Raw genomic sequence first — 26,258 nt, 5'->3', positions numbered from 1 at the left:
CTGTCACTTCTGATTTTGTATCTTTATAGCCTAACATGAGATAAACATCTGCTGGCTGTAAATGCCGTAATATAATATACAGCAATACAGCTCTCAGAAACCAGCATAAAAAGTAGGAAAAAATGTCAACTTCACTGTATGACTTTCAAAACAGGAAAAAAAAACAACGTTTTCTCCAAAAGTCTTTTTTCATTCTCTTTAAATTCTCTGTTGAAACTCTGCTTGACTGGCGCGGCTACGCCAGACTATTGGTCACAGCTTCAGTTTTCTTCTCTGTGATTATAGTCTGGAAACCCTCTTCGCATTAACGTTAGCACAATGAGCGACTAGTGAAGGTGGCAATGAAGTTGAAGTCAAGCTCTTTTTTTATCGCTAAATGTCGTTGCAGCAGTGGTTGAGTTTCGGCGCATACTGTATGTTGTTTCGAAGCTGGTTGGTTAAAAGCTGCTTAAACTGTTTCAAAATGAACCTGAGGTCTACGCCAAGTAGGATGTGACAATTGGAAACAATTCTCTATGGAGCACGGTAAGACCCATAAAATCCTGCAGTACTGTACATTTAAGTCTGGAACACCTGGCAAGTGCTCGACTGCATTTTTACAGAATCTAATGAATAAATGGATTTGATAACGATGTGGTGGACAGTAGACAATACATGAATGCAAGACATGAAAGGGAAAGTCTGCACTGTATTCTTTTATTCCTCATGGAAACTAAATAATTAGCCTCCTGCCACCGACATGTCTTTTATTGAAAAATAATTAATTTATTAGATATGGGATAATATTCATGGCTCTGCACTTTCATTTCTTCAGAAATGCATTTTAGTCGTACTTTTCTTGGATGTTTGACCTTCACTGTGTAGAACGATGCATGCTTACAGTTTGAGAGTCGTTAACTTAAAAAACAAACAAATCATCTGATGAAAGTGGAACGTTTGTCCTTGGATTTATTCTACAAAAAGCAATGATTAAAGGACAAATATGACATTATTTTCTCTGTCAGAGCATTTCAAATCCTTCTGCGGATCTTTGAGCTTAAGACTTTACAATATGATGGACTCATTACAATCGTGTAGCGTGAGAGAATGTATTATAGAACACCTGACACCATTGGATCACACTTTCCAAACATGACTTATGTAAGATGTTGTCATAATTCCTTGATATCTAAAACTTACAGAGTATAAGTAGTTGGGAAGGTTACTGAAGCTGAATGGCTGACGTATTTATAACCAAGAAGCACATAACAAAACAGAGGGAACATTTGCAATAATTTTAGAATATGAAATATGTAAATACTTTGGGTCCTGTAAGTAGTGGCAAAATATTGATACAATCCGGAGGTGAATGAATTCTGTGTTTCCAAAATATTTTAATAGTAAACTAAAGTTGAAAACAAGAAGCAATTACAGTGTTCCATAAATGTTCAATAAGCTTGTCCCAGTTAATGTTAGTATCGCATGTGGGTTGATAATTTCAGCACGTTTGGACAACAAACTTTATGAAGCAAAGATGAAAACAGTCCCTGACTCCAGCAAACCATTTCTTTGTTTTTTTTTCACAGGTGAATCTGTTGATTAATAAAGGTTTGTCCATCTTTAGTAAAAGCAAAAGCACAGAGGTGGCTGTCTAGATACATTTTCTCATCTCCACTTCAAGTGAAGCTTAAATTGCTATGATGGGAATGAAGCCAGATACATACTGCTTTCAATGCTGAGACTGTATTTGCCTAGACGGCATTCACGAGAATTTTAAATCATTTATTACAGATCTCAATTAATGTCAAAGTGCCACTGCCGTGAAAGCTGTGAAGGAGCCATCATCTTGAAAAATAAGAGCATGAAAGATGCTGGTATTAAAAGTAGTCTTGGCAACCTGCCTATTAATCACTGACCTTGCTCTATCCAACCTGTTTCTATAAAGAATGAGCTTCAAAATGAGCACACTATCTGCTGTAGCTTACTAAGTAATGTCAATCACAGTTACACCTAACGTGGGTTACAATTCATGCATAAGAGCAGTGGAGAAAAAAAAAAGGTTTCCTCCAGTTCAAAGCACCTTCTGGGTATAATCTTCTGGGGAAACTTTATCAAAAAGTAATTTTTCACATCACAGGGCTTTAAAAAAATATTAAGTTTACATTTGACATTAGTTACATTTCTGGCATTTGCATCCCCAGAGATTTAAAATGTTTAAAAGTAGAGAATGAATTTTTTTTTTTTCCAGGATCACCAACATTAAAAACCGCCCAATGTGCCAAGATCAGAGCTGTGTTTCTTGCATATTCCTGAGCTCTGATGAGACAGAAGACTGCTTGGCGAAGAGAAAAGAGATGATGCAAAGAAGATGCTTTTCAGGCAAGTAGAGAGAGATGAAGGGGAAGTGTGTGTGCTATGAATAGGTTTTTGCTTATTAAAATCTATCACATATATATACAGTACAAAGTACTGCAATCCTATGTGCTAGGAGACTGTTCATAGCTGCTTTCATTTATTACGTTTATTTCCATGACTTTGCAATCAAGCATTTTGTTGTTGTTTTTAAGTTTTCAGCTGTGGCATCACTTCATTTGTCTTATCCAGTTCGTGTTTGTCGTCGTGACTTGTTTTTAAAAACGAATAGACTATCGACGAACCCATACAATAATATGTATCTTTCCTCTTCCGTTGTTTCTATCATATGTGCATTCAAACTCACATTTAACACACAAAGCTGTAAAATGCTGTTGCCTCTTTATGGGAGGCACTCCGAAAACCACAAAAAAAAAAAAAATCCAGTTGCGACTAAATCTGTCCTGTTCATACAGCTGTCAGATGACCACCACTGCTTGACTTCCATAACTTGTTCCAACTATATTTCATTTTAAATCAAGAAACAGAAGAATATTATTGCACATTCTGCAATCGTATTTTGCCTGTTCAGGTGTGTTGATTCGAGATTACAAAAGAGGATTCAATTATTATAAAATCATTAAGTGAGTTAAAAAAACAAATGTTTTTTTTCTTGGAGGAAATCTTTCCAAGCTCTGCATCATTTGCCGAATTCCCCTGATATTACTAGTTCAGACTGATACACGTATTACAGGCCATGCTTCATCTACAGCAATTAAATCATTCTCAAGGATCAGAGCTTTGAGGGATTAAAAAGAAACCGCTACATTGGTGATCTGTATTTATCAGTGGTGCCTTAATGCTTGTAAATTGTTTAGGATGACTTAATATTTTGTGAAGCTACTTGTCTTGTACAGAGTTGACCCACATCTTCAAAGTACAGAGACCACGAATGGTCACAGCCACCATTTTTGTGAGGACTACTTTTGCGTTACCTCGCAAAATCCGACTTTTCTTCTTCTTTTCCCTGTAAACTTTATGTCTGTTTGCACTCAGCCGCTCCGGTCCTCATGAACAGTAGTGTGTTGGTCCATTTCAGCTATAACACACTTCCAATTAAAGGAAACACTCTGCAGAAACTACAGGAAGAGGAGATGATGGCACACTTTGTGGTGCATTTAGTGCTCATTCATTGCAAGTGAACACAAAAGTAGTCCTCAAAGAATTTCTAGCAATGGCCCTTCAAGGGCTCCATACCAAAGGGCAACTTTTTGCATCCACTTTGAATGTCAGGGGCAAAATGCTGAATTTGAGATACCACATAATCTTATAAAAACCTATGACAAGCCTGTGTTTTAGCAGCTATAAGAGCTAGTTTATACAATGCATAGTAAAGCAGAGGTACAGTAAAGCTGTGTGTGTATATATATATATATATATATATATATATAATAAATCGATGCACTGCGTGAGACCTTCAGTAGTTTAATTACAATATTGTAACATTATTAGACCTGCCTTAAACTTTAGTGTTTTTCCTAGAAGTCACATTTAAAGTGTTATTCCAAACTAAATCAACACGCACTCCCTGAAGACTTAGAAAAAATGGCTGTAAATAGTTTGAAGTCTGCTCCTTCAAGGAGAACGGAGTTCTAATGAAAATGTCTCAGGCAGTTACAAAACCTATGACTGTTCACCTGCAGCTGATCACATTTGCATATCAGACTTGGTAAATCAGATTCACAGCGGAAGTACATGGACAAGAATTACTGTGGAAGGTAATTCCTGCCTTGAGACACGTTTTAGCACCATCCTCTTACAAGTCTAGTTTTACAGATTAAATGCTATTTACAGGCTGCAGTTATTTTTCTGCATAAACACAACAACAGAGTGAAACTTAGAAAGTTTCCCAAGTAAACTTTAAAGGTGGAAAGTGAAAAAGAAATGCAGAAGCATTCCTTAAATTATTAAAACTGAAATGTGTTTTTTAAGGCTTCAGTCTGCAGACATTGTTTTTACAGAGGAGAAAGTTGAAGAATTGCATTGAATTAAGTATAAATGGGGAAACCGAAACAAAACTTAACACCGTGTACATCAGTGAAGTACAAGGCACTCCATGTTCCTCATACTGCATATATTCTACCACTCTGACTTTGTACACTTTGATGAGTTTAGGGGTTAATCTGGCGTCGCAGTTTTTTGATAGAGCATCAGTTTCTGTCAACAGGTGAATTAGGGGACTCTGTACACTGTGTACTGTACTGTGTACCAATCAAAGGGGTAAACTCAACATGTGCGATCAGCTTTGTTCAGGTTACATGAAAAATGGGAGGTGAAACCTACAGAGGATGTCTCCACTTGTTCAAAATAATACAAATATGACAGCACAGATCAACTAATGTATACGTGGTTATCACAGAGGGTAAAGCCAGGTAAGTAGGTGTTCCTTCTCTTTCTATTTTAAATATACTTTTACAAAATCATCCTTATTTTGCATAATATTGTCTGGGCTGGTATTATCTCTCACCGGGTGGGACATATGCCTCCCATCCCCCACTTCCTTCGTCCTTGCCCTTTACGTCATGCCTGGTTTGTCTGCAGACATTCAGCATAGTTGGAGGCTTGTTTGCCGACCTTTGGACCAGCCAACCGGGGACATAACTGCCAGTTTTTGTACAACACGAAGAAGAACGTCCACTGACTTAAAATGATCTGAGCTCCAAAATCTATCACGTAACAAGAAGCCGTAATTGGTTTCACCAAAGTTCCTCTGTTCCGTTGCTGTTTTATTGTGATAATATTAAACATTTTCATATTGTTGGACACCGTTTGTTATGCAATGTTCTGTTTACTGTCAATCATCTGAAACACACAGAGGCATTTTTCTGCCAAGAAAAAGTCCATTTAAGTTTCTCGGTTCATTCATGCCTTGACACACTACATTTGTAAAGTTGAACAATTAGTACAACAATTGTTATGATTACATACAAAGTTTTGTGGAAATTTAACAATAATAAGCGTTCAGGCAAATGTTCATGGCATCCCCCACTGCAACCACAATCACACAGATGTTTGGTGGTTATTTTCTTAATTGGCAACAAAAAGATAAATTATGTTTTAAAACCACGATGTTTCGAATTCAGCAAAGTAAACAAAATAAGAGTAAATTTATTTGTAGCACATATATAAAATGATTGGAAAAATGTGAACTAGGAAATAGGCAATGAGTGCTTTTGTGATTGTGATTTTGTTTTGTTGTTGTATTTCAAGTTATAATCAAGGGACACAATAAAACAACTTTAATACTGTCTTGTGCAAATGTTGTGATTTTGTTTTCCTCTGTATCTAAAACTGCATTCTTACCAAGCGTCTTCTCTCCTCTTCAACAGTGTTCAACAGCTGGGAGAACTCTTTGAATGACTGGGCTGAAACATAAAGAAAGATCATTCGTGCAAGACCATAATAAAGCTGAAATACTGAGTGATCGATGAATGCATCAATGCGTATGACACATCAACCACAATATGTTCACCACTGAGCAAGTACATACATTCAGATTATAAAAAATACACACAACAAAAAAAAAACACAGTTGCAGTCATTAAACATCAGATGTTCCTGGCATCCCACAAGCACTGTAGCATGGTGCTAAAATGTTTATTTGCACTGCAGCTTTAGACCTTTCAGTGCAGCACATTTTAGAACCTAATAAAAGCATGCAGCTGTCCAATTTAAAACCAGGACTCGCCGTAAAAAACAATACTTCAATTGAATGGAAACCACTGATTGCTTCCCTTTATTTTCTTCCCCTGCTAGGTTTTACAATCTACTGTCACAACCTAAGAGAGACTGATGTGGTCGAGATACGTTCACGCCATCTGGGCTGTACCTGTACCCTATATTACTTTCTGCAGAGCCAGATGAATTCAGCATACAATATATTGAACCTTATCTGCCAGAGAATTGTGTCTTGATAGTTCCGCAGCTTCATTAAATAGAGAGCCAGACACAATGTGGCCTCTGCTGGTCAGCCCCAGTGTCACCCTGTGTCCAGCCATTTAGCAGCGGTCAAGCTGCTCTGCTTGCCAAAACAGTAACATCATTATCAGCCTCGACAGCCTGGCACTGGGACCCATGCATCATCTCAGACACTTTGGTCCATTTACACACCAAAGCTTTTAAAGAGCAGGGAGCAATGATTTTGTGGCAGTGATCCTGCAGGCGGGCCGGACTCCTATTAACGCTACCAGCTCCTTTATCAACAGTGCAAACCTCTCAGGGGGTAAAGGGCACAGCTGGAGCCGCTGATGGGACAAGATTAGACTCTGAAGAAAGGAAATGGGAGTCAAAGTGAGGTTACAGCTTGCATATCTTTCACTGCTAAATGGTGGAAAGGCAATAGACCTGATGAATTACTGAATGACATAAAATGTAGTACCTAAGGATTGGATGAATATGGACGATGAGCTTATGAAAAAATAAAGACATTTCCTATGCACATATTTCTGCACACTGTAAGAGTTGTATGCTTGAGATCAATTTTATTGGCTTAAATGTGGTCCTTTTGCTTTATATTTAACTCTTTTGATCTCGAGTTCTGCTCATCCAATTTGTTCCATCCCAGAAGGCTCTGAACAGTTATGGGAGACTGAAGGCTTGACCTTCTGAGAGAAGGACCTGTAACTTTTCAAAAAATTTTAATTTCTATAGCCACATCAATCTTTTGGCCCCATTGATTCCCAGATAACTGCACCAGAATGTGAATGTCACCGCAGGAAGCCATAGAGAGAAATCAATAAAAGGTCAGGTGAACCCGTCTGGCAGCACGCACAGGATCTCGATGTTCTGTGGGGAAGTTGGGAGCATCAAAGTGAGCTGTACCAATACTGCATCAAGATCATGGCTGGCATTCACTCAAGGGTCTAGCTATGTCAGTCAGAAAGCTTAGTTTCAATGATGACTAGATTGATTTCAACAAGCCTTTTCATTTTTTTCCTCAAACAGTGATCATGGCCTTTTCTCTTCGAGCTGGTGAGTGAACACGGGTACTGTGAAGCTGGGAGTTTGAGGAAGGAGACTGAGCACTTAAACTCAGTGCTTAAATGCATAATAGCACACTAGTACTGGTTGCACTATTTTTCATTTTCAATATCATATCTTGGCCTTGATTGCAGAGTGCCAACATTAGTATTCAGATGTCTATCAATAATTACTTTCCAACAGATGTTGTTGAACTGTCATCTGAACCCTTTCTGTTGTGCCGGTGTTTTTCATTGTAAATATTGAGAAGGACTGGTGACCAGTGGGCAGCTGAAACATCCATTGTTCAATCTGAGATCAACACATCATTGATTGACGGCCAGGGAAAGAGACCATTGCCTCAAATTAAAGTGTGCTTGATTCTAATGAGGCTTGGATTTGGGTAGGAGTTTTTCCAATAAGCATAATTGCTTTCCTGCATCCATGGCTATCACACAGTCGCTGCTGCTTTGTGAGGAAAAAAAGGACTCTTCATTTAGCATTCAGATGAACATTACAGCCTCATGTGGAGGAGGTCGATATCCAGTCTAGCCCTCACAGATGGACAGTAATTCAGCAGTCTACAGCTCCACAGAGCGAAGGACTCAAGCTGAGGATAATGAGCAGTGCAAAAAATAAAAGAGGAAGAGGAGGCCAGACTGGGAGTCCTGCCCATTAGAGCCAACAGAGCCCGCTGCACAGCTGCTTCCATATTCCTGGTGGATGCTACGAGGTTTGCACCTCCATTAATCTCTGACACTGATCACAATTAGTCCCTTTTGATCTCTTATCGGCTTAAAAAGATACGGGGGAAGCACCATAAGCAAACCAATAACATTAATTATGCATGCATTGCCGACAATGTTGGGATCTATACTCCAAGCCGAATCCCATTCTGAGAATCTGTAGGGTATGCTGCATTCTGTCTGAAAACAATGACCCTGCTAAGGTTTTCATCAACTACTTTCACAGATGTAAAATTGCTCAAATATAATTTCATATTTTGAACACTAGAGGACATTTGCTCTCAGGATACATGTGCACTGCAGCCAATTATTTCCACACAAGAATCTTTACAGAAATGTCAGAAAAAAAAGTTCTGATTCAAGTGAAGAAGAAGATAAAAGACTAGAGAGAGATATCTGTCATCCAAGCTGAGCTGTACTTACCAATGTTCACCTCATCATCTGTCTCTGCATCGCCAATGCACTCAAACTGGAACTCCTGCAGGGACTGGGAGAACTTCTGGACAGCAGCAGAAAGATCTGGAAAGTCAGAGTTTGAGTATCAGATGAAGCATAGCACAAATCAACCTGACACTGAGGACACACGGATAAAATTTACAGTGTGTGCAGTAGAGACAAAATGTGTAATGGACTATTCACACACAGCGCACCAATCCATTAACTGCCTATCATAAGTAGCACACAGTTCTTCCCCTACAGGAACATTTCACTCTATAACCTGGAGCTTCCTTTAACCTGAACCTCATCATAACTTGTTGAAAACCGTAGGTGGTTCTGCTTTGCTTTCCCACTGTATTTTACCAACGGGGAAATATGGGATGTATGTTGAAAAGGTGACATGATTCAGACAAAATGTGCTCCTTATTGTTCTTCATAAAAAAGAAAGTTCAAAGTGAAATAGCGGTTGTTGTGTTTGTTGTAGTTGAGATTCACTTGAACTTGATTTTGTACCACCTGGTGAAGAGTGCCACAATTTAGGCCCCCGAACGTTTATCCAAAGCGGGAAGAGCACAGAAGGAAGCAAAAGCAGAAGCTGGGACAGCACCTAATTCAGTTATGGGTCAGTATGTTCCCGTAATGGAAAAGGGTTAACGGAGAATAATCTGTTGGTAATCTAATGACAGAGAAGTCATATGGTGACACATGAATATTGAGATATTTTTGGATCACTTCTTCCTATGCGAGTAAAGCAGTACTTTTATTATTATACATATACACATAATCCGAGCATTTCTTACAACTTCCGAGAGCAGAAGAGTAAAATCATGCATTTTTATGATCTGCTGACTTCCCGACTCCGTGCCCACAATGGTAGTTGCGCGAGTGACAGCAATATCAGCTATATTTACATTCACTTGTCCATTCATCACAGTACTCAGATCTGTCCAGTAAAATTAAGCCTAACAATTAAGCCTAAGCCTGATGAACAGCCTAACCTTTGGGTAAAAAATGACAAAGAACATAAAAAGAGTAAAAATCCTCAGAAGAATTCCACCTTTGGATCCTCTCACTGGGAGGTTTAACTCTATGATGTTTACTTCATTCCAGGAGTTTTGTTTAGTGATGACATTTGACAACCTCTGGAGAAATAATTTTTTGTATTCGATAACTTTCTAGCTGAGAAAACCAAGTCCTGTCTTTAACCTAAAAAAATTCCCCTTGTGGGATTAATAAAGTAACTACCTATCTAACCTAAACTTCAAATGATAATATCAGTAGAAAATAATAACTATACAGACTCGATCTCAGAAATCCTTTCCATTTGTAGATTGCTGACGAGAAAGCGCGCATACATAGCTTCAATGCAGCAATCAGGAACTAGTCATTGCACCGTGGTGCAACATCAAGGCAAAACTGCTCAAGACTGATTTTTAGGGTATCTGAAATAACAGCATGTGTGGCTAACAGAGTAAAAGGTAAATTGAATTGGCGATCACATTTTTATGACGGCGCAGCTCTATAATGGGAAATTAAGTTCTAACTACTACAGGACAAGATAATCACTACCAAGTTAAAGAGTAAAAAAAAAAAAAAAATCTTGATCGTATCTCCAAACTGCTTTAAAAAGTATAGCTCTATATTATAAACCATACAATATATACATGGTGATTTGCATGATAGAAATCAGACCATAAATACTGAGAGAATCTGATTCCAGTACCAATTAAAGTTTCAAGAAAATCAGACATGTCGTGAGGAAAATAAATTAAGAAGTTGTTTTAATAAAGGGGCCAAAGTAACAGTGCTGACATTAATGGAGCTGGCCAAGTGCATAAAATCACTTGTAATTTTATTTTTCATTATTAATAGTTTTTGATTATGCAACTAATTTCCAAATTGCTGCAGACTTTAATAACAAGGATTAGTGTGTGGGTCTGCGGAGGTAAAAGCAACCTGCGTTCACAAGTAGTTTTAAAAGTGGAGTGAAGCTCTTGAGGGAGGCTTTTAACACTTCTTAATTCAGATTTGTAATTAAAAGCAAAACAACATTAAAACTCTGAAATACTCTGGTATTCTGCCCACACAACTGAAATGCACAATTTATTTTCATATCCATTGCTAACAGTGACTCACTTTTTTTTTTCGTGTCGTGTCTTCACTTCAAACAACTGTGAACATAAAAGACGCTTGCCTGGGATGTCAGAAATGCACACACCCCGACAGAGTATACATTTCACAGAGACACTGTTTTCATGTGATAGAAGACTCAAATATTACTGCTGATTAAAATAGACAGAAGTTGTACTTAGCGAGTCTGAATCAGTACTGCAGCAGTTGTTTGGCAGGTTGTCAGTCCAAGTGTACAGATGCATGCGTTTCGTAATGTTTGTGCTTAAGAGCCTATAGTTCAGCTCCTTAAGAGGGATCCCATCCCCCTTTACTACAATGATGAAAAGAAACTTCTTTTTTTTTTTTTTTTTTTTACATAGTATCCAAATTACAGCAGCAATGTTATTTGTAATTGTCAAGCAGGACATTTAAGGAATAAACACTCTTTGATTTAAGTGATAATTGAGGTTTTTTTTTCCTAATGAACTACAACAATAAAAAACGCCGAACATTGAAGGCTGTTAGAAAGTTTGAAAATTACTCAACTTTGAATTTCTTCTTTTTGCTAGAGTGTCTGTATGAGGGTGTCTGACAGTCTGTGGATGCTGTGCTAAAACCTCTGAAGCTCATACTGTGACAACTGGCATCCCAAAGTACAAACAGGCCTTAAAAGCCTGCAAAAAAAATCAATGGTCTCTTCTCAACAGGAACATAAACTGCTTGGAAAGCCTGATAAAAAGGAATCCTGGGATATTTCTCTGTAGTATTGTAGTAGTTTTCTGTACCCAAATGCAAGCAGTGTTATATTGTATTTCAAAGTGTTTTTGAAAAAGAATAACAAAGCATTTACTCAATGAGACCACAGACTGAAAAGCTCTTAAAGACATTTATACTATCGTGGTTGGACACACTATCTCGAGTGTTGCGGACCACTTGAAGACATTGCAGAGGCTGTCCTGAGTGTCGCTTTTCTAAAAGATGTATTGTGCCATTGACATGCTCCTATCATTCCTACTTTGACTCGAAAGCTACACATCTGAGATCAATAGTGAGCTGCAGTTGTCTGGATCTGCTCACAGGATCATCAATAATGAATGATCTTTTAGCTCTGATGTTCAAACAGGTCCACCTTCACAGAACAAACATATGTTGCAGTTAGCTGAATCCATTTTGTTTCCTTACAGCTAAAACCATGAAAATACACCATATAAAAGTATGACATCTGTTTATTTGTATTTAATTTAATGACAGCACCCAACACAATGTCAACTTCGGGTATAAAAAATGATCTGTTCATCTGATCATGATATGAAGTGGTCCAATTAGTCGTGTTTACTTTCTTTTTAATAATACAGTTGTGGGCTGCATTTACAATTTGAGAGGATTAGCTTTGTTGGTTGAAAGAGAACAGGATTTTGCAGAAAAAATAATTACTGTTTATGGAGGTGAGGTATCAAGAAAATATGTTATAGGTCCTAATGTTCAAGTATTGACTCAACACAATAAATCTGACCAAACATAACTTAACTGCATAGTACAAATTTTAGGAGGCTTCTGGATCTGTTTCTCTGCTAAATGACCTTCATTTTAATGTTTTTTTTTCTTTAATACTAATTTCACTCATTTTAACTGATAAGCTTGCTGCCATCATAGGCAAAGCTTAGGAAGGTCATTGTATGTTGCTAAATGCTTTCAGCCGCTGTGGTTAATCCTGAACACCAAGGTTATTTTGGCATTTATCGTTAGCATTTCACACAGCTACAGGTCCCATAGGCTTTGACAGCATTTCTGTCAGAGGCTCATGGGAGACTTGGTTGACACAGCTGCTGAAGCAGAGGTTTGCTCAGAAGTGGGACAGTACTTTCATTTTCTATTCCTGAGTCGCAAAAATACTACATTATTAAAACGTCGCTATTTACTGGCACATGCAAAGGAAGTGACGGTGAGTCAATGTTCTCTCGACCACGGGTCTCCAACCTTTTATCTTCCGAGAACTACTTTGACAAAATGAAAGTGTCCGAGAGCTACTAATATTTAGTAACACTTATTCACATACAGTAGCTGTTCTAGCTATTCACATAAACTACTTTCTATATCTACAATTACACAAATGTTCCCTAAATCCCTAATTGCCACACAAGCAACTCATGTGTGGCCCAACTGGTTTGAAGGGTCAAATAAAGTGTTCTAATATCAGATTTAATGAGAAAAATCCAGTGTTTCTTCCCTTCCCTGACTCTCCTGAAAGAAACAGATGACTAGGTTTAAACCCTAGTATATGACTGGACCCAGTGTGAAATTGGAGGGCTTTTCCACAGATTTATCTGCTGGATTGCTTTGTTTTGTTGAGAAAAAATATATATTAATTGTATTCTGTTAAATGCCCCTTTCCATTGTAATGATAATCATCATAATCATTTCCGTGAAAAAAACCTACATTTTGAAAAAAAAAAAAAAAAATAGGTTTAAATTTATGTTTGCTATGGGTAAATTACTTTATGTTATCTAAGTGGGCAAATTTTCTTGAAATCCTCAGCAGAAAAGTAATCTTAAAAAGTTACCTTATTTTACATCTCAGCTGATAACTATATTATTCAGTCACAGGACTCAGACATTTCCCACATGTTGAGCCTTTAAGATTCTGTTACCATTATAGCTCAGTGTGAACATATGCATGAATGAACCATATTTCTATGAGGACAAAGCTTAAGAAAGACCTGAGACAATGATTTTTCTATTTATTTTCCATTCTTATGCATTATTTACTGGATACCTCACAAAATATTACTCAAGCATTTACAAAGAAACCGCCTCACTTAATGTGATCACAACATCGAGCAGCGAAGATAAATGAAATGAGAATCAGTATAAAGGAAGATAAATGAACAGCAATGTTTTAACCTTAGGCCAGCAGTAAAGGCATAAACAGTGGAAGACATTCAAGTTGTACATTTAAATGTTTTAGTTGAAACAATGCAGACAAAACTCTGTTTTTCAGCAGGTTTATCAGTTTAAATGCTTACTGTTGCCTTTCTGCCTCTAAATATACGCTTTTTTTTTTTTAAAGGCCAGTTGGTTAAGATCTTGGCAATAAAACAACATTGCTTAACCACACTGTAGCCAAATTAAATTACTATAAACTACAGCAAGTCTGTAAAAGCATTGCAATCTTTGAAATCCTGCTATGTACCCTAGTTATCATGATTAGGGTGCTCTGTGCACTCTTGTCATGTAATTACCGGCCATATTACAATGATTAAATAATACCAAATCACAGGTGATGCAATACAAGGACACAGAGCAGCAGTCCAGATTCGCTTCGACTCCAGAGAGGAAGGAAGAAAAAAATGAATAAAGGACAGAAAGAAAAAAGCACCTTTGTTAGGTGTAAAGGAAGCAGAGTGTTCAGGGTTCCCGAGATATCTTATCTTACTCCTCTACATCCCATCTGACAAGAGCAGGAGTTTGGTACAAAGAGCTATGCTGCTCAGGAAGGCATTAAAAGGGAAAAAAGCATACCTTTGATATGGTTTGAATGCCAAGATGTACTCAACACATGACGTGTAACATGGAAATGAGAAACAGAATAGAGGTATTGCAGCATGACCACTGAGGGTAAAAAAACAACAACAACCTACTTCTGAGATTTTGCCTCATTATTACAATTCTTTTATTCCAGACCCTAAAATAATGCTTTTTAATTTTATCACACTCAGGAAAAGATTTGATCTCACCCTGCATGCAATTTCCCTAATACAATATTTGACCTTCAGTAATGATAATAAGACATAACTGAAAGAAGAGCAGTATGGTGTACCGTCCTTCTGTCCTTCTTTAATCAAAGAGGATAGTTCTGACCACCCAGGCAAGACATGACTGAATAGAGAAGCTACCACAGTTAGCACCCAGTGTGAGATATGTGAGAGAGGACTATGGCTGTCAGTCATCACCAAGCAAAGCCCCATGGGCACAACCTTTATCTTATCTCCAGGGCAACCGCATACTACCAAGTTCCCTCTGCTGACAGGCTCTGAAAAAACACAGAAACGTCTTCGGGAATGTCTGCAGTCTTTTTGCAAATAGTCAAAGTCAATGCATATTTCAGTAGCTATTGGGATATTAATTATAGGGGCAAGCATAATTTATGCAAAAGCAATTCAGATTTCTGTACTTTGGGAGCGGTGACTTCCCCCAACACCTGGGCAAAATAGCTATATCTTTTAGAATGTAATGATATCCGTTTAAGCTAAAGTGTTATTAATGTTGCCTTCGCAATTCCTATTCTCTTGCCTCAATGTATAATCATGAAATCAATTAACTCATCTATGTTATTACCCTTAGTGAAAAAACTGACTTAACCACATACCCACAATGCAGTACTTTATGCTGGTGTGATATTATTTATCAGTTTAAATAAACTTGTGGGTTTTTATTTCCCAAACCATAAAAAAATAAACAAATTTACTCAGGGCATAATACATTATTACTTAAGTTTCTCAGAAATGCACTAAAAATACAGATGTGGCCAACACAAAGTTAAATTATTTTTTGGAACTTTTAATTGCTTTATGTTTCAATGTAATGAGAAAAAATTCCTCCAAGGATGCCAAAGAATTTTGACCGAAATTGCAAGAGCAATGGTTATAAAAGTACTAAACTGCCACATTAAGTAATAGAAATAGTTTTAAAAAAAATCAAACCCCCAAACAGAAGCAAACTGCGCTAACAGAGAGCAGGCGAAAAACTCAAAGTTACAATCTCAGAGGGTTTTGTTCTCTTTGGCGGCACCTATTTGCAATAAGCGGTAATTGCAGCAGTCGTTTTGGACTTCCCTTCCAATTAACATCTAGATGGTGTCGCCTGTGTGGCGTCGATCGGTTTGCAGTTGAAGAGGGCTGGTGCTGCATCGGATCGGCGGGAGAAAAGCTCTACCTGTGATTAGTTACGATAAGAGAGGGTTGAGGTGGAGTTCAGAGCGAGTGAGGCTATTGCTTTAGCTCCGCCACCCTTTACATGTCACTAATTTGCGATTTGTGTCGCACCCGGCTCGGTTCGGTTTATAATACTGCAAATGCAAAAGGGCTTTCATGAGTGGGCTAAGGATCCAAGCCCTACTGCGTTACCTCATTCTTTGACAGACAACACTTTAAAAACAGCCTATAGTGCTATGACATGATACTACATGCTAACCACATAACATTATTAACTTTATACTCCCAGCAGAAGGAAAAAATACAGAAAGTATGTTAAAAAATATCCTGTAGAGTAGCTCATGCTAGCCTTACAGCTAGAAGGTCCTGGGTTCGAACCTGTTCCGGAGTCTTTCTGAGTGGAGTTCGCATGTTCTCCCTTTCTGCCTGAAAGGCTTTTCTACGGGTACTCCGGCTTCCTCCCACGGTAGAAAGACGTGTGCTAGGTTAATTGGTGAATCTAAATAGGCTGTAGGTGTGATTATAAGCATGACTGATTGTCTGTCTTTCTGTATCGGCCCCGTGATGGACCGGCGACCTGTCCTGGGCGAACCCCGCCTTCGCCCAAAGTCAGCCGAGACGGGCTCCAGCCCACCCCCCGCCCGTGACCCTGGACCGGATAAGACGGGTGTCGATAATAGATGGAAGGATGGGCCGGCTCGTGTTGAGGCATATTAGAACATCAGTGTGCTGCACTCCGAGCACTCTGCGTTATGTGACTGACATGCTCATTACAACACTAATTACTGAGCAGCATCTCTGTTGTGGTTTCACTTCTCTGCGCATTTCTTGGAGGTTTTAATGAAGTGCTTTTCTGCAAATTAGTGCAGAAAAAAAGCTTTTAAAACCTTAAGTCACAGGCATAAATGTGTTCCATTAAAAAGCTTCACTGCTGATTAAAAATGCACCTTCAGCTTTTGCTAAATAGCTACACATTAACATTTCCACTAAAATGACTCACTGAGATATTCTGTGTAACATTCTCAGAATTTACAGAACGTCTTTGTCTTTCATTGAGGCAAACAAACAAAACAAACACATTGCAATAATGCAACTCTTTGGTAGAGACAGCTCACTGCTCAGTTCAACAGCGTTGCTACTTTATCTTGTCAGGGAAGACACTGCTGATTTCAGACTAGAAGGTCTTCAAAGGGGAAAGCTTCTATGCACCCAGCTTAATGAGAGACGGGGAGATCTCTTTGATGTAACAGTTGGGTGCATTGTGCCACTTTGATACCATTTGGAGGGATTGTAAAGGGGGAGCGGCCCCTCAGGTAAGGCCTCTTCCACCTGCTTACTTCTACATTTGCCTGTCAGTCGCCCAGCAGGGAGGCGGGCGTAGCTGTGGCACTCAAAGAGCATAACGAAAGTTTCCCACCGCCAGCTGTTGTCTGAAACAAAGCCTTATCCATTATCTCCACGCAGCCCAAGTAGCAGGCAGTAACTTTAACTGGCAGTTGGTCGACCTGCTGCTGATCAGCTGGTGATCCGTTGTGATCCTACTGAACCGCTTTCACACCACTTCTTTGTGTTTCCAAACAAGAAAGGAGGTTTAGGAACTTAAGTCCTTTTAAGAATAATACAACTTGTACAATTGACTAATACTAATATTAAAAAATAATACTAATACTGTAGTATTTTTATGCAATAAACAAAATGAGTAATCTGGAAGGATTTGTTTACGTCGATCTACTGCAATGATGTTGACTGTTGGCCAAGTGATTCAATCAACTGAGTTAATACCCCTCGATCTCTGCAGAATACATACCTGCATTATTTTCTACAGTGCTGAAACCAACCAAAAGGGTGGAAGATACTGACACTGTGTCTTTGATATGAGGCTGATGCAATGCTACATCTTATTCCTAAGCCCTAAAGAAAAAGATCAGGAGTTATTACCCCTGCAATTCTGCTGGAATGAAAAAAGCCAGACAGGCCAGCATCCACCATTTAATCACAAGGTCTACAGCCTTTAGAGTTGAGAGATTTTCTTTCAGAAGACACACAGACAACACATCTGACACAACTTCTGAGAGAGATGAACTTGCCTCAGTAAGAAAGAGAACACAGAAAAAAATAGGCAGAGTTTCAAATTTTTGTATTAATAGCTGGCAAAATACTTTTTCAGAAAGGTTTTTAGACAAATCTATTTTGCATCTATAAAGGCTAAAAAAAACTTGTTTCAAAGTACAATGAAGAGTTGAGCAAAACTAATGTATACCCCCAATGTGTGATCACATGGAGCCAGGGACCGAAGGCTTTCTAGTGCTCCTGGAGTTTAGCAACTGCACAGTCTAAGTTGATATTCTAATCTTTTGCTATACAATCTTTTAGTACACAACAAAGTAAAGCACAATCATAAAGGAAAAATATGGCTGTCTTGGTCATTTCATCCTTGTGACAGCAACACTTGAGCACGTCTTCAATTTATTCCATTTGCCTGGACTTCATTGCATTTTGTCTACGTTAAATAAAACGACAAAACATTACATCTAATACAAAAATATAACAATAAACATTTCCAGCTGAGGAGTGACGTTTTACTGACGTGGAGGAAAAACACGTATGCACCTCCTTATCCTTCCCAGTCTGAAGAAGCAACAAACGTACCAGCGTGCAATGCCAGGCGACCGACTGTAAGCTTGAGAATGGTGTGCTCGGTGTGACAATCACTTTGACTGACAGTGTAACAACAGAGTGCTTCAAAACAGACTTCAATCTGGAGTCTCACACATTTCCCTGCACAGTCTGAGGGGGAAGCAGCTTTTAGGAATACAACGTCTAATCCTTTTATCAAAACCTGTCCACAAAAATAGCCGAGTCCCTCGCCGTGCTGCATGAGCCGTGCTTACAGCGTCTCTCGGCTTTATTGCTAAACAAGGCACATAATGTACTCCTGTATTTAATTTCCATTACACGAGTTAAAATTCTTCAAAGTAGTCAAATCAGCAGCAATACATTTTAAATGGTATAATCCCGCAACACACAGCCTGCCTTAGTCACAGTCCGACAAACACAGACACTGAGAAAACACACACACCCACACAGTGAGGCAGAATGATGTCAAGCCAAATGCTATCTGAGGGAGGATGGGGGATGGTTATACAAGTATGTTTACAGGACATTTCCTGTGGCTGAGCCTTGGGAGCATCATCTGTCCTCAGACAAACAAACACTCAGAGTTCCCAAAGCTGAAAGCTGTCACGAAATCACTTTTGACAATAGCCTACATTTCATCTTGTTATTTAATAAAATGATAGTCACTGATTCGAGCTATATTTTGTGACATAAACACCTCATAATGATGCATGCGTGCGCAGTTGGAACATGCAACGATGCTGTTCAGAAGGCTGGCTATATACTGTAGGTTTCATAATGACAACCCTGATGCATGTCATCCATTCATTACTTCATAACTCCCAGGAAGCGAGGATCCCTCTGGAGCTGTGAGCAGGCGTGGGCATGCGTGGTGGCAGAGACACACTGTCAGGTAATAATAGGCTGTCTTCCAGTTTAGTCACAGCAAATCCGTCTGCTCCTATTACAAAACATCACAGCTTAGGAAAATCCAATGCGTTTCAATCTTTTTAACAAGAGCATTCTTTTTTTATTTATTTGTTCAATAATAACAAAAAAATTCTGAAGACACAGAAAATCTGGAACTAATTCAGCTTTGCAGAAAATGTAAGATGCCGGGTTGAACAGTAGTAGAGAAAGAGCAACGATGCACAATTAGATCGTGTGGATTCTCTACCCGCTGACACGATGTGCGAGCAACAAGACGTCGGCTCGTTGATTTATAAATATGTACAAATTATGCATGACGAACACGAGCCATCACCCGAACGCTGAGTGCCCGAGTCGAAGCACGACTCGAGGTATCCATTCACCACGCTGGGAGTGCAGCGATGAGTCTTCAGGTGTTTTACCAGTTTTTTTTTTTTTATTTGATTATTAATCATATTGTGTCTGTTCTGTGGCCAAAACGTATAAAACAATAATATGTGGTTCACTGATGACACTTTTCTCGCCAGCAGCTCAGTTGAAACCGGACTTAAAACAAAACCCAAATCAACAAATGTTCGATGAAAAAGGTCAATATTTAGCAGGCAAAACAGCCTTAACATAGTTTTCTTCAGAGACTAATCAGTCAACACCTGAAAGATGAATTAGAACTGGACTTACAGTACATGACAGGTGGTTAGATCTGTGTCTGAATAATGAAATTATATTAATAACACACTATTACATGTTCTGATATACACATTTGAATGAGCTACAATCTTTAGGCATCAGTTTTATCATCCTGGGTAACATGTTGATTTGTTTTCTTGTAAACAGTTAGAAAACAAGATGGATACAATTCTCATGTCTGTACAGTAAATGTGTTGCTTGTGTAACTCAGCAACAAAATCTGCCTACCAGCACCTCTAAAGCTCAATAATCAACAGATCTCTACTTTGTTTCATTTCTTCGAAAACAGGAAAATTAAAACAAAAAAATGCATTTCTATTTGTGGTTATCTGTCAGACCATTCCTTATCTGGATGAAGTCACTTCCTGGAGCTTCGTCATCACAAGAGGTTGAATAAACGTACTGTGCCTGGCAAAGAAATAGTCGACCATGACCCCTTATGACGCTGCAACTTTGGATGTGCTGGTGGGTGTTCTGTTACCGCTACACAGAGCCAAACTAGCTCCATCCCTTTGTTGTTAGGATGCATCCTGAGCTAAGCAGTCAGAGCACACTTTATTCAGTTTTACTATGCCGACATGAAAGCGGCACTGACCTTTTTATAAATATCTTGACACACAGTGTGGGTTAGTTTTTACCTAAAACTGCAAATCAGTTGCACATGACAAGTCAGTGAAAGAGAAATGTAATAACTGGCATTAGGGGTATCTTACGTTGGCCTCCAACGATGCCTCATCGCTACCTGCCAGAGTGCCTCGGAATTTATTGATATAAGTTATCCTGGCAGCTATACGTAGCGTCTCCCACCCTACTCACCAAAGGGATCATTAGTACCTTCAGTGCTTTTAATTACTGCAGTCAAGCAGAGAAATCAATTAAAGTCAGCAGGTGTTATTTTCAACAGGTGTTCGCACAAAGTAACAACCAAAGATAGACACCGCATCTGCAGAAGGATCTCATTTACACCTGACTAATCATCTGGGTATGTTTAGACCACAATCCTCACCGTGACGCTTAACCGAGATAAAACTACGGCAATCTTAACTACTGTGCATTCTCGTGAGAATGTTTACATATAGATGAGCGAAAAACATACCAGATACATTGTAAAATCATACGCTATTGTGCAAACGTTGTATGCAGTAAAGGTAACGTATGGATGCTTTCAAAAATGATGAACAGATTTTACTTATCAATTCACTTCATTCAAAGTGTCTGAAACTTTTGCACAAAACTGTATAAAACAAGGAATGACACAGCCTCCGTTTTATCCCCAATTATGATGCTACCTTTTCCTTCCGAAGTTTAATTTGATTTTGATGTGTCAAAATCGAACCCAGTAACCAAAGAGTGTAGTACACCCGTCAGCGTTTCCCCACCATTGTCTGCATCCACCAAAAGTAGCAAGGATACTAACGTTAGCAGCTCTGCTAATGATCAAGCTGATCAAGAACCATTTTACAAGCGACGTATCGACAACCTAGACTTGCCAGGCGGTTGGATTAGCAAGACCAGAAAATGACACACTCGCTGTTCTGAGTAAAAAGCTATCTGGCACATCAGATTATTCACAAGTAGGCTCAAATACCTTATTCACATAAACAGCATGGGAAGACCAATAAATTATGGCATACTTTTCAATTCTGAAACGAGATGATGACCATTATAAGAAAAAGGGTTCATTACAGGTCTCCCGACAAGGTCACCACTGATGGGGGAGGGCGTAAAGTGTTGTAAACCTCTGTGGCGTCCTAACTTAAAGACCATCAATAATTTACTTCCATCACTCTGCTTCCTGTACTCTCTCTCTCTCTACCTTTGACTGAAACTCTGCTCTCCACGACTAACCCACTCATCACTACAAAGCAAAGACAGACACAACCTAAAAGTTCCTTCAAACAGCTCTAATAGGCATGTTGTGGCCATGTTTCGAGGTTATTTATTGTAGTAGTTTACACACAAGTCCCCCCCGCCCCATCTGACACGCATACAACTAGGAGTGTTAAGGTCTTATTCGGTATTAAACCGTTTGTGCGGACCTTTGACATCCTGGTACTCAGTTTCCTGACTGCCATGACTAAAACATCCACCGTATCCCTCTCCACCTGTGGTGCCCTGCACAGCGACAGAAATGCTTCCGTGTAAAAAAAAAAAAAAAAAAGGTATCAAATACGTTTGTCATCCAGGTGCCCTGACAAACTGTGAAGTCACTGTTACATGGGTTAGGCATAATGATCCAAATGCCAAGTTCCCATCACTGTTTATATAAGTCACTGTTTCCTCAATAGTTGTCTTTGTGCTCATTGGTTAATACAACACCAAAGTCAATATTGAAACAGCAGAAATTGGGTTATTATGCACATCACTGTTCAATATTAAAAATGGCTCCGATTAGTCCAGAATAATTATTCATGCCAAGAAGTGTTGTCTGTGAGGACAACTCGATAATTGTTTTTTAAAAACTATTATAACTTGCAACAAGGCAGAGCTTTCTCAAACCTCAGCTCAGTGCTCACGACACAACAGACCTATTCATGCAGAATGGAGATACAAAATGGGCCTAGCTGCGTTTGTAACCCAAATGTGTGGTCAAACCTGAAGACATAAAGACAAATAATGTGCTGTATGTTCAAACTAATAGTGGGGTCTGAAAGTCAGAGACCACTAGTTATCTAGATATGCATTTGTTTTGAATTAAAAAAGGAAAAATCAACTTGAAATTGTAGTGAGAAGTTGAATTTCTGAAAAATGTAAAATAATTTCTGAATAATTTTATATCCATTCTGCCCCCATTTTGAATCAAGTTGCATGGACTCCACTAATTTGTTTAAACTGTTGTCCCACCATGAGCTGACAATTCCCAAAGAGCCTCTTGTGGAATCAGGAATGTTTGACTTTCTTGGTCTTCAAGTGCCCCATAAATGGGGGTTGAGGTCAGGTGATTGTGGACGAAAGGTCATGTCAGTCAGCACTTCTTGGTCTTTGGTCCTCAAGTAGTTTTTCAAAAGTTTGAGGTGTGTTTGGGCTCATTTATCCTGCTGCAGTGTGAATCCTTCTCCACAAACACCCTAACCGCAGGGTGGATCAGGTCTCTCAGTTGTCCAACATCAGAGTAGTAAAACAGCCCGAGACCTGAATATTACGTCAAAGTTTCACTGAGGGTTTGATTCACTGAGGGTTTGAGTCACTGAGGTATTATTCTCCCTCCTGTTTGTCTCCTTATAAACAGTCCCTTCTGTTACTGCCACAAATCTCTCACTTGGATTCATCAGTAAACAGGACTTTTCTCCAGCCGTCCGCTGATGCTGTTATGTCGAAGCCCGTTGTTTTCCTCTTCTGAGAAGCGGTTTAGAGATACTACTCGTCTCTTTGAGAGCACTGCAAGACAACCTTCTTTTGACAGGACTTTGCTGATTGCAGTCTTGTGTTCTTTATTTAGCAATGTCTTGTTTTTTGTTTTTTTGTATCTCTGAACAAAGCTTGATGAATTGATCATGTAATAGTGTGGTCACCTTTGGTTAGCCTTGATATTGCTACGGATACGGCTGATCTAGTTTCTACAAAGTGTTATAGAGCTCTGTGCAATGTCCCTTTGGAGACCTTTAGTCCAGTGTGATTTGACACTGAGAAAGCCCTTTCATTACCTCGAATAACAATTTTGACTTCTGACTCATTCACTTTCTTTTGAAGCCACGTCTCCCGCTGTTATACTACTTAGCAAAGCCATATAAAGTGAATATAACATGTATTTAGTTAAACAAGTTTCTTTTGAATAAATCAAATCAACCCACTGGATGCTGCTTCAAGGAAGGACACAACTGAAAGACCTTCAGACTTTCACTTCAGAGTCTGTCATTTTGGTTACCTTTGTTAAACAATGCTGGTTTTGAGACTCAAAATGAATGAGACTCCACCAAGTTTACAGGCAAAGTTTAGACATTTGTTTTTGGATATTTGTTTGCAGCACTGGAACATTTCCACAACCCATGCCCTGATCTCTTGAATGTGTGTTTTTTTTCTTTTTTTTTTTCAGATTAAAGGTTAGAAAAATCTTTTAACTCATCTTCAAGGAAATAATTTCAGAAAAGATATTCAAAAAAATACAGAAGGATTCAAATTTAACTGTATGTGCAAACACATTTAGAAATAATACCTTATCTGAAAAAAATTCTTCTTGTGACAACATCTGTTAAATGTTTCTAGATCCTCAAACTTTCATAACATTTCAAGGTTTATATTAAAATTCGACTGACTTTTAAAGTGGTCTCAAACTTTAAGAGCTCACTGTATAATATATAGTTTAAAGTATTAGTGCTTAAACTGCCGCTTTATTCTTGCTCAGTGTGTCTTCCTATTAGGTGTCATTTCAGCATCACTGTCTCAAACTACAGGAGCAGCAAAAAGTAAAACCAGGTACAGTGCTGTGTGGGAATGGAGATTTAAAGCGTGAAGCCATGAAAAGAACGATGCTCTCTCCCGGTGAAGGCTCACGGCACCATGTTCGGTCAAACTGTGAAAAAGAAACTGTGCCGAGTGATAAGTTAGTGAGTGCACAACACACTGCTGTGTCCTTCCCACCGTATTCCCAGCTAGCTGTTTTCCATATTTATTTGGACTATATTTCTCATCTTTCTCCATTTCACAGACACACTTCTGACATTTACAGACCAAACTTCCATCCCCAGGGGGATACAGCAGAGCAGGAAGTCCACTTTAATCAGCGTAGTGGAATTTGAGACCGAACGTGGGATTTGAGAGGACGATGACCTCAGAGAAAGTGCTGGCATCCTCATTGTCATGAATATGAGTCAGTGAAGAAGCCTATCCCACTCTGATAGGTGACCCTTGAGAAAGCATCTTCCATTAATAAATTGAAGTTACTGCAATCTGGTTCTGCACTAATGCTCTCTATATGTCTGGCTGTGGCCCTGAGACTGAGTAGTAGAGGAGGGTAAACCCATTCATATCACAGCAACTGTTCTGACTGTGGTTTTATAGGCTCTGTTAGACAAGCCTCTGCATGCATGCAAGCACAGCCGGAGAGGCAGACAAAAAGCAAACAAATGTCTAGGAATTACAACAACCTCCGAATAATGAATTATGTTTGGCTTTTGTATAAATATAAGCAATTTACACAAGCTTATTCAGCTCCTGGTGGCATGAGCTCAAAAAGGGACGGGACCATTCAGACACTGGCACAGAGGACTGAAACGAGCTGTGGAAATGCATCCTCTGACCGCCGGCGGGTTTCAGGTAGTTACGGTTGTATTTCTGGACTCGCGGGAGTGAAAAAAGAAGAAGAAGAAGAAAAAAAAGGCCGCGTTGGGCAACTTACTCTTGAGCGCAGTGATTAACATATTCCCGTCCTTGATGAGGTCCTTGATGAATTTATTTGTCCGCTCCAGCTCTATTTCATGGCATTTGAGACGCTCTCTGAAGTCCGGACTGTCCAGGAACGAGTCACTGAACTCCAAAGTGGGGAGTCCCATTGTCCCTCGACTGCAACGCTGACGATCAAACTTTGTAACTCTGCACGCACAAGTTTTTACTTTGCATCCCGCAGTTCCGATCCAACACCAACTTCGCCAAGTTCCCCCAAAAACTTTTCCAGCTCCGTTGTGTTCCTCACTTCCGCTTTGATTTTCTCCGGCTACCTATGTTAAAAAATAGCGGTCGTATGACTCCTGCTGGTTACTTCTGGATAGTTTACAACAACTGTAGACGATGAGTACGTCCTACTTCGATATTCAAAACCCTGATTTCTTCAATGTGAAAAATACGCTTTTCACGTAGCACGTAAACGCACCAGCGTTTAATAGGCTATACATTTTAAATAAAAGCAAAATAATAAAATGAGATATATGCATAGGTAGGCCGGCTACATCTAGGAACACAGTTTTGTGAGTTGATTTGCAGTCGTGAATTAAAGCAACACTGGCTCCAGAGTGTTTGGGTTCCCTGTCCACTCTGCTTCAATGCCCGTCAGGGGTTTTAATTACTGACAGAAAGAACAATGAACAGTTCAGTTTCGGTGCAAATACAAAAATGGTACAAAACCATGTCATAAGAAAACATATACTAATTTTATGAAACTGTATCAAAGCATGATTATGTCACGGACCATCTTTGAGCCAAGGCCACACCCTGGTGTCCATACACACGGATTAGATTCAACTTTTGAACAAGTTTTACACTCGTCAAAGGTGTATATTTATGGAAGAACTCTTGATAACTTTTAGTTGTACTTTACATTCAGACTGTGATACACAAAACTGCTGAATTCTGCTGTAGGCTCTTACATTCACAGAATATATAGTTCTGTTAAATACCAATTAGACAATAAAGATATCATTTGCGATTCTACTGCTGTAGTATTTAACCTTTGACATGACCACATCTAATATTTTAGGTTAAATGATGCCCTTGGGCCTACTTTATAGTTATAAAC

General features: G+C 39.0%; 1 protein-coding gene across 2 annotated transcripts in view; it reads right to left on the bottom strand.

Annotated features, from left to right (window-relative positions):
* Nucleotides 1-25,394, bottom strand: part of LOC138631402 (rho GTPase-activating protein 42) — a 57,620-nt gene extending 32,226 nt beyond the window's left edge. For both annotated transcript variants that reach the window (XM_069716326.1, XM_069716327.1), the window contains exons 1-3: nucleotides 25,146-25,394; nucleotides 8,520-8,615; nucleotides 5,695-5,756 (exon numbers count right to left, since the gene is read on the bottom strand). In XM_069716326.1, the coding sequence (XP_069572427.1) occupies nucleotides 5,695-5,756; nucleotides 8,520-8,615; nucleotides 25,146-25,299 (312 nt within the window). In that variant the 5' untranslated portion in view covers nucleotides 25,300-25,394. The remainder of the gene's footprint in view (nucleotides 1-5,694; nucleotides 5,757-8,519; nucleotides 8,616-25,145) is intronic.
* Between the last annotated feature and the right edge of the window lie 864 nt (nucleotides 25,395-26,258).

Source organism: Brachyistius frenatus, unplaced genomic scaffold (genome assembly GCF_029030835.1).
Source record: "Brachyistius frenatus isolate BFR_SWC_R1_liver_20210118 unplaced genomic scaffold, ASM2903083v1 Contig_155, whole genome shotgun sequence".
Taxonomy (NCBI): domain Eukaryota; kingdom Metazoa; phylum Chordata; class Actinopteri; family Embiotocidae; genus Brachyistius; species Brachyistius frenatus.
This window is presented reverse-complemented; position numbering and strand designations above follow the sequence as displayed.